Raw genomic sequence first — 11162 nt, 5'->3', positions numbered from 1 at the left:
TAGTATGTTTCTCTTTCTATTCATAAGCACAAGTGATCTCATAAGTGCTCCTCGCTGTGGCTTAGTGTCTAGCACCATCTGCTGTTGAAACTGCAGACTGTCAGCTGTTGCAAACGTTTCACCTGAAAAACCAGTAAATACTAAAATATCCTGTCAGTTTCTGCTGTAACACGTCACACAATAATTCATTAGGCCATGACGCGTACATACTGTATATGTGCAGCATCCACAGCCTAAAGTATGCGTGAAGGGAACAGTATTTACATGAGCATTTAAAACGGCATTGTACAAATACTAAATGTTTACTTTATTTTGATCTCATAGCAGATTAGAATAGTTTTCTTTATGATTTTATATAGGTATCATTTTTTTGTTTTTTTTTTATGTTGAACCGAATCACCGAAGCAAGTTCCTGTTTCTGTTCATTGCCAATGGCAACAAACCTTTTCTGGTTCTAAAGATATTGGAGCCCTTCTATCAAATTGTATCACATTATTTAGACCAACTGAATAGTATTAATTAAGTTAAATGTGCCACACTAAGTTGTGTTTGTATATCAACCTATGAATGTTTATTTCTCATGGGAACATTTTATGAAATATTTAAATCGTTATTGCCCCTACATATGTAATGTTAAAGTTTATACAGCTAATCCTACACATTCACAGACTCGTTTGCTTTAAAATTAAATAAATGTAACCATAGTACATATAGGTGACATTCCACTGTTGCCAACAGTTGCAGAAATAAAGCCTGACATTCCCAATTTGTCCCGTTCTTCTGACTCTGATTGTATTTTATACTGTTCCAAACTGAATTAAGTAATTCGCATATTCTCTGAACTTTGGCCAATCAGAACAGATGAAGCAATGTTATGTTCGTAAATATTCCGTCAAAGTTTTTTTAAAATTAAAATCCTATAAAAGTCAATAAACTGTTAATGAATTGTGGTTGTGAGTGAAGGTGAAGCTACATGTGATGGTAAGTGTTCAAACCAATGTAAGAAAGTGAATTAGCGGGTTGCTTTTTGTTTTAGCCTGGCTATTTCACCTTTACCTACAACATGAGAGTGAAAACATGAAGACTCACACTACAATACAAAACAATATAATCAAATAAGCAATATTACACACTGCTTGCATGTACTGCATTACATCCGTTCTAAGCTTGATTGTAATGTAACAACTTTAATATACACAACATAACAAACATAAATCCTAAGGTGCAAGTTGTTTTGTGGAAAGTGAGCCCAGTTGATTTGTACTAATTGTATTAGTTTAATCATCAGAGCTCTGGTCTCTCTTCCTCTTCTGTCTCCTCTTCTTTTGGCCCTCTTCATCTCGAAATTGGTGTCTGTTAAAAAAAAAAATATATATCGGTTGCATATCCTGTATAAATAATCATATTCAAGTAAAGAAGAGCTATATTTTCCCACCTAGACTGCCAGCGTCGGCCACTGTTCCATACCCGACCAAATGAAGGAAGCCAGTTATCGTCTGTGTGAGAGCTGTGGTCAAAGTTAGCTCCTACTCTGTTTGGTGGAAGCTTCTTCAGTTTCTCCTGTTCCTCTGTAGCAAAAAATAGAACAATTTAAAGTAAAGTAAACATTTGTAATTACTAACCAGTGTTTATTATTATCTCAAGTTTTGGACAATAAATAGTACGGTAATAATAATATAATTCATACTGTGTTTCAGAAACCCCTGGAGTGACGGTCCCATCTCAGGTTGTGTGGCTGAACTTCCTTCCAAAGGATCATCCTCAACATCTTGTAGCCAGGGAGGAAGGGCTCCTAATAAAATGAACAGACATTTACCAATTACTGCTGGTTGGCAAGGCTAAAGCTTGTAAATTAAAAAGTATGTGTTTCTCCCGAAAGAAAGAAAGAAAGAGAGATATATATATATATATATATATATATATATATATATATATATATATATATATATATATATATATATATATATATATATATATATATATATATATATATATATATATATATATATATATATATATATATATATATATATATATATATATATATATATATATATATATATATATATATATATATATATATATATATATATATATATGTACAAGCAGGACGTTGTGACAAATCGAATATGCTACATGCTGCCTGCATTTAAAAACAAGCATTTAATTTCTCATCAAGCCAAAAGTATGAGCCAAAATCAGTGGTGATCGGCTGCGCTTTTGTAGTCCCAGTCAGTTTCATTTCACCGTTTGAAAAAAGCTGCCTAAAATTAAAGCATGTGAACATTAATGATGTGCCAAATGGTTTGTGAGAGGTAGGAACTAGTTTGACAGATTTAAAAACCTACTTTATCCTTTCACAGTGTGAAAACCAGATATCCCAGCTTTTAATGTTTAAACCAGATGTGTCCAAACTTGTGAGTGAGCAATAGATAAGATGGCATACCGTAAAAGATCCCTACAGTGAAATGTAATTTTTGTTCACCTGAATACGTAACTGAAAGACAATAAACAGTATGTTATACGTGACTTATACCTGTGTGAACATTTCCACGGGTTGAAGAGCCCTGTTAACAAATGGAAGATTAATATTCACGTCAGGATTAAATCACAAAATAAATCATGTTGTCCGTATGCATGATCACTTGGATCACTTACCTGATATCCAATGAAAGTCAATCCTGCTGTAGCGTACGGTACTTCGTTATCAGTATTGCTTCCTGTCTGTTGCGTAGAACCCTCAGGCACCCAGCCACTTACAAGAAACATTTATATAAAAAAAAAAAAAAAAAAAAAAAATACATTGTTAATTTTGTACTTGTTACAGTGAAAAATGTTTAATTAACATGTATTACCTGGCGATATGTTGTGTAGAATTATGTCTTGTTATTTCCTTGTGTTCTATGGAGGACTCCAGCTCTGCATTTTGCTATTGTTGATTCAGGAATAGTCAAGTATTTCATAGAGGGACACTTATTCACAGAGACAACTAACAATTCACTTTTTCCTATTAATAGAGGAAACTATGATGGGCCGCCATAGTCTAGAAACAAAATTCACTTTACTCTGGCATCACACTTGCCCATTGCATTATTCATTCATTAATTTTCTACCGCTTGTTCCCGTTAGGGGTTGCGGGTGACTGGAGCATGTCCCAGTGACTTTGGGCCTTAGGCGGGGTTCACCCTGGACAGGGGCCAGCTCGTCGCAGGGTGAACACAGGGTGAACGGCATTGTATTATTGGAAACATTTAAAAGTGACAATATTGGGCTGTTTAATGAATAATTATTCAGGAAGAAATTACATTTATAATCTACAAACTATGAGAGATTAAGTTAGGCAAATTAAAATGATTTGGGCTAGCATAGCCTCCCAGGAATCTGTGGGAATCACTGATGGAATTAAACTAAAATTCTTCCCAGAATTCCAGATTCTGCTCCCTTTCTGTTTATTTTCAGCTGTTAAATAAATAAATGTATTTATTTTTTTGCTTGTGCTGATTGATCACGATTTGATTAAAAATATTTCTAACTTTTCTATCAATATTCATTTCCTGAACATGAGCAAAATATTCCTCTAAAGTTTGAGCTCTTCTCCAAACCACATTATACTGACCGAGAATTGGTTGTGGACGTCTCCAATTAAAAAGACCACAGCTGATCTTGGTCTATTAGCAATAACAGAATCTTGATCTTGATTCAAATTTGAACATTGCACAGCCCTAAAGTAGCAGTATTAAGCAAAGTAAAAAACTACAGAAACTAAGTTAAACAGTAAAATTGTAAATCTGTGTAGATGGATACTGCCATCGCATCCGTGGCAAACAAACCTCTATTAGAGACTTAAGAAACTCCTGGCGATGCTTTTCTTGGTTACGGATAAATTCAGCTCCCTGTCATAATAAAGAAGATACAATTGCAGTGATAGTAACCAATACACTAAAAATAGACAACAACACATAATGCCGAATAAATTATTTAAAAAAAAATACCTGTTTAATGAAATCATCTTCCTTTTCCACAAATGTCCCAAGCACCTTTTCCACCTCCGCCTTAAACCTTTTAAAAAGAAGCCCCACAACATCAGAGAAAACATATGCAATGTTTAATGCAGTATATTGTGTATAAAATAGTACCTGTCAATTTCCTCTTTTGAGAAAAAAACCTTTTCTTTGAGCTTTTGATCTGCTTTGTTTTCCCACCAGAATTTATGGGTGCTCTTTCTGTGCTCTTGCCTTGAGAGAGATTATCATTAGCCAAACCATATAATAATAGAATAAATAATGTAACATTAATTGTTTTATTTTTCGTTGTTCAGTATTTTTCATGATCAAACAGACTAACAAACATAACTTACGTCGCCATATGTTCAATTAGTCCTGCATAAAGCACTGTCTTGTCTCCGTCTGTAACGTTTCTATCCACCTCCAGTTCACAGCAATAGCACCAGAATTTCTGATTGTGCTGAGTGCAGTCAAACTTCTCCACTTGAGGTTTTTTGAGCATCCGACGTGCCTCTTTAACCTGAGAAAAATCAAAAACACAAATAAAGGAATGGTAAATACGTTGTTTGGTGTGGAACAACATATTGCTATGCAGCTATATACAACAGCTATATATACTTTTTTGCTTTTATATACAGACGGGTCTACGTTTCCCCAGAGAAACACACATAGCAGCGCACATTTCCCGGGTTCTGCAGAAATCTCAGTGACTTACCTTTTCTAGAAATTTGAGAAGAACAACTCTTAATCGGCCTTGGTGACTTTTTCCAAAGATGTGAGACTTTCCAGAGAAAGTAGTTTGCTTACAAACTGCGCAATAAAATGTCCCCATCAGAAATGTCACCAAAAATCCCCGCAAAAGCTGAACACCCGCTATGCTAACAACAACAAAGGAAATAGTACCGTCAAATAAGTCCCCCCTGAACCAAGAAGAAAAACATTAGTTCCGCTCTTAAATGTTCCAACGCGGAAATTGACCTCCCGTGCTTTAGAAGAATAAAGTCTAAAGAATAAGTCTAAAGTCAAGACGTGCAACTAATATATCCATGCCACAGTGGGTGGATTTAATGTAAGACTTGGATTCCAACCGCCATAAAACACCAAAGAAGAAGAAGAAGAATGGATAAAAAAGAAGAAGTAATAAGTAACAACATTTTTATGAAGATGTCCCAAAACCAACCAAATTCAACAATGTTCACGGTCCATGGAATGAGAAAGTTTGTCTGTGACCGACTGACTGAAGCAGCACAAGAAATACTGGGAGCCTTTGAAACGAGAGCTCAAGAATACGAGTTAGAACTGTCCCGTCAGCGTAGACTGCTGGAGCGGGTCTACTCTGAGCACAACCCTCCTCGACCCACAGGTAGGCCCAAAGCTCGATTGTCTACATTTGTACTTTTTTTAATTTTTCGTAGTAGTAGTAGTAGTAGTAGTAGTGTCATAATCACTGATTGTTATAAGACCTCGTGGTGTTAGTTATTTAGTATATTTAGAAAAAATAATTGTGTCTTTGTGGATAAAAATGATTAGTTATTTAACATCAATAACTTTTTATTTATGTTTTATTGTTAATTGTATATTAAACCATTATATTTCACACCAAAAATGATTTCATTCCACATTCATTGTTGATTTGAATATTAGCCGTTTTACCAGGGATATTGGATTACTATGTTTTGTACTATTGCAATATTTTAATATAATTTTTGGCACAAAAATCTAAATCGCTTGCCTTAAATTACTAGTCAGATATGGCTTAAAATAAAAAAAAAACTTTACAGAGAATAAATCAAGACTAAATTAAGCCTCAATAAGAAAAATGAAAACAAAAATTATTTTACTTTAAAAAAAAAAGTTCCATCAGCCCCTGTGCTGTTAAAATATATGTATTTTCTTGCTATATTGACTACTGCGTTAGCCAATATTGTAACGTGCTATTTTTGTGTGTGATATTACGTTGTATTTGCTCGGCATATTTACCACGTCAACGTCCTTAACTGTATCTCTTGTTCTATCTACACCACAGGGCCATTTATCAAAGAGGAAGAGCCTGAAATTTGCATCACTGACGTTCAACAGACTATTTCTTCACCCAGTTTGCACGGTGTTCACAGTGAGTCACAAAGTTCTAACCCAAAGGAAATTCAGAACACAGACAGGAGTAAGCCAGAAAGAGCATCACATCTCGAAACCAAAGTGCCAAGTCTCGCTCAGGACCCTAGTAGCACCCAAAAAACCCCAACTAAACATAACAAATGCAGCCATGGATACAAGTTGCCAAAAACCCTTGCGCCTAAACAAAATAATACAAACAAAGACAATGATAAGGCACCCCGAGCACTGGAAATAATCGAAATAGAGGATGATTCATCAGCTTCCAGTGATATAGAAATGATTCAAGAAGACAAAGAGCCAGCAGCAGCTAGTCAGAATATCCGGGAAATATCTGATCATGGAAAAGAAAGGAATACCACGAACACAAATAACAATGAAACGTCAGAAGAAAGCAAAAAACACGAGTCTGGTGAAAAGAGTTCCCCTCCTCAACTCCATTCTCCTGTACTTGACAACAATCACGATTACTTTACGTTAAATCTGACGTGTGAAACCAAAGCAGACAATATGGAACATGAAACGACATCAAGTGACGTGCCTTCTGTAAATTTGGATGTTTCCACTCACTGCTTTGAGCCCGTCGACGATGAAGAAAACATCACTTTACACCACGATGCAGACCAAAATGAGGAGCTTATTTGTGAAGACTCCACGGGCGACAAAACGGATGGAAAGGGGGAAAGTAAAGATGAGAAATCAGGAGAAGAGGTTCACAAGGATGCTCACACAAGCAGTATGGCGAACGTTAGTGTTATGGACAACAATGGGATGTTGGATGTAATCACAACAATAAATTATCAAGATATAGCAGACTACTCCTCTTCAACTTCTGAGTCGTACCAGGGACAAACTGACACAGCATCCATTATATCAAACGAAAAAAGACTTGAGGAAAACACGGGAAAATCTAGTGCCAATCCAGCGTATAGCTTTGAATGGAAAAGGCCAAAACAGCCGGACCCCAAACCATCGCACAAGAGCCCATTTGAATGCGACCAGTGCGGTAAGGTGTCGACCAATTTCAAAAACTACAAATCCCACGTGAAATCGCACACCGCCGAAAAGAAATTCAAATGCGAAACGTGCGACAAAATGTTCCGCGAGAAGGGCGATCTGAAGAAGCATCGGATGATCCACACGGGCGAGAAACCCTTCAAATGCTCGTACTGCGACAAGATGTTCAACCGGCGTTTCAACATGGCCCTGCACGTGAGGGTCCACACGGGGGAGCGGCCGTACAAGTGCGCCAGCTGCAGCAAAACATTCAGCACGCAGGTGAATCTGAGGAAGCACGAGCGAGTCCACACCGGCGAAAAACCGTACGCCTGCGAGCGCTGTCAGAAGGAGTTCGCGGACTCGTCGGCGTACAGGAATCATCAGCGGGTGCACACGGGAGAGCGGCCCTACAAGTGCCACAGGTGTAAGAAAAAGTTTGCGACCAGGACCACGCTGAAGCGCCACAGCAGCCTGCACACCGGGGAAAAGCCCTACGAGTGCAGCACGTGCCACAAATGCTTTGTCACCAACACAGACTTGAAAGTGCACAGCAGGATCCACACCGGCGAGCGGCCCTATAAGTGTGAGCAGTGTGGGCAGCAGTTCTCCTGGTGGACCAACTATAACAGGCACAGGAAAACACACAAGCGCACGCCTGCTGAGCCCCCGGTGGAATGACAGCCATGTTTTAGCAAGGAAACTGTAGGATTTTACAGTGAATTATGTTCTTACAGCCAGGTTATTATTACTGCAGAATGCAAAGGGTCCAGCTTGTTCAATGTATTATCTAATGATTCTATGTTATGTTCATTTATTCACATTATTTAACACTGGCAATGTTTACATGCACACCAAGTTATCAGATTATTGAAACATCTGATGAGAGTAATCTGATTTATTTTCGTTTGTGCATGTTTTCTCAAGGAAATATGTTCAAATAATGGGTAAACTAATGTTATTGACGAGTTTTTGAAAACATAGTGTACTGTGTCATCTAAGTACAAAAGTTACTATAAACAACTGTAGATTAGCTGACACATATCACCAAGGTGTTTGAATATCAGATTTCTGTTCTGCATGTAAACACACCTGAAATCTGAGAAATCAAATATGATTTTTGAAGGTGTCAGATTTTTCATGGCCATCTGAATGTGTCCTATTGTTTATTGTTCTGTATGTGTATTTAAATGACTATGACCAGGATTGTGATACATAAAAACAATAGTCCCTTTAGTCTGCACACTGATTTCACAATATTCCACCTAAAGACAATCACTAGTTTGTGAATAACATTTTTATAATATAATTTATAGAAGATGATCAAGAGCTATAAGAACTTATGATATACATCAAACCTTAAATGGACTAAAGTTTTATTAAATGTGTGTCTGTTATTGGTGTTATTATGCTGTAATGTTTTACACAAAAGATATATATGTAACATTCTTTTTTTTATTTTTTCATCTCCAAATCTTTTAACACTGGTTGTTATAGATTATTTATTAAGTTTATTAATACGTTACTGTGTATTTAAAGCTTTTTTTTCCATCCAAATTGTCATTATTGAACTTCTCTCTTGGGGCTGTGGGTTGTTTCGAATCATTTCTTCCGGGCGTAACTCAGGTTTTGAATGTTGCACAGATGTGTTTGTAGAGGTGAATATTTTTTTAATGGAATGGAGAATTAGGAACTTTGTGTTTGCTTTGTAAATATGACTATATGTCTGACTGTGTTGTCTCTGCAAAATAAAGACATCAATAATTAAGCACAGACTCGGACCAAAACTCCTTATGTTTTGTAAAAATGTGTTTACAATAGATTTAGGATTAATTTGTCTCCAGTTATTGTGCTTTTTTTCTATCTCAGTGCAACATTTTATCCAAAAGGGATCATCCTTCTCAGCACATTTGGGCACTAGAATAATGTCCATACTTAGTCTAAATAATGATTTTTTTTGTAATCATCACTGACATTATTTGGTTCAATATTTGAGGATTTCTATGGGCCTAATCTACTGTCTGAAGGCATTAATAGGTCTTTCTGTGATGCATAATTATGTGCAGATGATGACAAAATGACAATAATAAATAAAATGCTTGTTATTGCAAAATGTAAGCATCATTTTATTTGAACAAACTTAAACATGGCTATCAAAAGTACAATGTTTGCCTGTGAAATCCATCAGGATTCAGGACTGTCTTTCTTCCTTTGTTAATGGCTGTACTTTTTTGCAGAGCACGCTTTCTCAAAGAGTCCCAGCCCAATAATTTTAAAACATTTATCTGCCCACAGTCTGTGAATGAAAGATGGAGAAAGGAACAAAAAGCATTTTCACTTTTGAAAACCACACTATTCATAATGACATAGTCCATAATTTTGTTTTTAAAAGCTTTATACGCTTCAGTCTTAGCTTGTAATTTCATGGTTACAACACTGCAATTTAGAGAGGCCAGCATTGCCTTGTTTTTTTAATTTGATTTTTTTTTATTACAAAGTGGTTTGGATAGAAAATAAATTACAACCTTTCCGTGACACAAGTCTGTCTTTGTTATTTGTTTTTACATTCTCAGACTTGAGGGAAATTACTTGGACACAGTAGCTCCAATTTGTAGGTAGTAAACATAATCTTAATCTTATTTTCCATTCTTGTGTTTGAGCAGCTTGTGCATCACAGTTTTATGAACAAGTTTAAGTTCTTAATTGGAAGAAAGAAAATTTAATATTTAATGATGGATTTGGATGTTGTGACTCAAGAAAGACTTGAGTCTCTATTTTGATGACTTGAAAAATAAGGACTTGTTGGAGGGACTTATTTTATTTGTACTGTACCAACTGTTTTATTTGTACTGTACCAACTGTTTTATTGGTACTGTACCAACTGTTTTATTGGTACTGTACCAACTGTTCTCTTGGCACTGTACCAACTGTTTTATTGGTACTGTACCAACTGTTCTCTTGGTACTGTACCAACTGTTTTATTGGTACTGTACCAACTGTTCTCTTGGTACTGTACCAACTGTTTTATTTGTACTGTACCAACTGTTCTCTTGGTACTGTACCAACTGTTTTATTTGTACTGTACCAACTGTTTTATTTGTACTGTACCAACTGTTTTATTGGTACTGTACCAACTGTTTTATTGGTACTGTACCAACTGTTCTCTTGGTACTGTACCAACTGTTTTATTGGTACTGTACCAACTGTTCTCTTGGTACTGTACCAACTGTTTTATTGGTACTGTACCAACTGTTTTATTGGTACTGTACCAACTGTTTTATTGGTACTGTACCAACTGTTCTCTTGGTACTGTACCAACTGTTTTATTGGTACTGTACCAACTGTTTTATTGGTACTGTACCAACTGTTCTCTTGGCACTGTACCAACTGTTCTCTTGGTACTGTACAAATACACTTTTTTTGTGGACAGGCACAGTGGCTTAGTGGCCACCAGGGAGCGCCAGATCCATGTTTTTCGAGACCACCGTCCTCTTCGTCAGCTCGATATAGAACAGCACACACACATTTAAAAGTTTTTTATCCACATTTTGGAAATAAAATTGAAAACGAAGAAAAAGCACAAGTGGCTCGTCATTAAACCCACTCACAAGAATTTGCTGTAGAACATTTGAGGATACAAAGTGAGTGAAAGGCCCCGTTAGGCTCTCTCCAGTCGCTCCTTGGTGCATTTGCGGCCCTGATAACCGGCTGTGAGGCGCGCTTCTCTCCGGGGCCCGTGGCTGCTGTGCGCGGAGCAGCTGCACGGCAGAGGTGAGAGCTCGTAAATCTTCCTCAGCTCCAAACACCGCTGGCTCCCTCTCGCACTGACAGCACTTCAAAGAGAACCCCTGTCTCCAGATGAACTTGTTGCCTTTCGCTCACATAAGTTTAGTTGGCCAGCTGTCATAACTGTCTGTGCGTCATGTGCGTGAGTCCGTGCGCGTGTTGTGTGAGGAGATGGACAGGAGCGGGGCCACCGGCACCGAACAAACGACACCTTTTGGTTGAGGCTCTGCTCGACTGTCACTCAAGGCGCCACAACATGTGGCG

The 11162-nt window shown here is 37.1% G+C and overlaps 2 protein-coding genes across 2 annotated transcripts; one reads left to right on the top strand and one right to left on the bottom strand.

Moving 5' to 3' along the window:
• Nucleotides 1–1177: 1177 nt before the first annotated feature.
• cenatac (centrosomal AT-AC splicing factor) lies at nucleotides 1178–4926 on the bottom strand. Its single transcript, XM_072432765.1, has 11 exons — nucleotides 4720–4926; nucleotides 4358–4524; nucleotides 4137–4235; nucleotides 3993–4059; nucleotides 3831–3893; nucleotides 2856–2929; nucleotides 2659–2755; nucleotides 2537–2567; nucleotides 1688–1792; nucleotides 1436–1568; nucleotides 1178–1353 (listed from the first exon to the last, which is right to left on the bottom strand). Exons 1-11 carry the CDS (start codon nucleotides 4834–4836, stop codon nucleotides 1278–1280), a joined length of 1029 nt encoding a protein of 342 aa, XP_072288866.1. The 5' UTR covers nucleotides 4837–4926; the 3' UTR covers nucleotides 1178–1277.
• Nucleotides 4927–5108: 182 nt separating this feature from the next.
• Nucleotides 5109–7936, top strand: LOC140347516 (uncharacterized). Its single transcript, XM_072433996.1, has 2 exons — nucleotides 5109–5367; nucleotides 6031–7936. The coding sequence occupies exons 1-2, from the start codon at nucleotides 5124–5126 to the stop codon at nucleotides 7791–7793; spliced, it is 2007 nt and encodes a 668-aa protein (XP_072290097.1). The 5' UTR covers nucleotides 5109–5123; the 3' UTR covers nucleotides 7794–7936.
• Nucleotides 7937–11162: the final 3226 nt, after the last annotated feature.

The sequence above is a fragment of the Eucyclogobius newberryi genome, unplaced genomic scaffold (assembly GCF_026437365.1).
Source record: "Eucyclogobius newberryi isolate DKJ021-1_F unplaced genomic scaffold, fEucNew1.0.hap1 SCAF_6, whole genome shotgun sequence".
Lineage (NCBI taxonomy): Eukaryota > Metazoa > Chordata > Actinopteri > Gobiiformes > Gobiidae > Eucyclogobius > Eucyclogobius newberryi.
Note: the sequence above shows the minus strand (reverse complement) of the source record. Positions and strands in the feature narration are given on the sequence as shown.

Bases quoted from the DNA above. Each gene is read 5' to 3' on its own strand.
- LOC140347516 (XM_072433996.1), top strand. From the start codon at position 5,124: ATGGATAAAAAAGAAGAAGTAATAAGTAACAACATTTTTATGAAGATG. The intron at 5,368-6,030 runs GTAGGCCCAAAG...TCTACACCACAG, and splicing joins CAACCCTCCTCGACCCACAG to GGCCATTTATCAAAGAGGAA.
- cenatac (XM_072432765.1), bottom strand. From the start codon at position 4,836: ATGGGGACATTTTATTGCGCAGTTTGTAAGCAAACTACTTTCTCTGGA. The intron at 4,060-4,136 runs GTACTATTTTAT...TCTTTTTAAAAG, and splicing joins TCAAAAGAGGAAATTGACAG to GTTTAAGGCGGAGGTGGAAA. The intron at 1,569-1,687 runs GTATGAATTATA...TTTTTGCTACAG, and splicing joins CCAGGGGTTTCTGAAACACA to AGGAACAGGAGAAACTGAAG.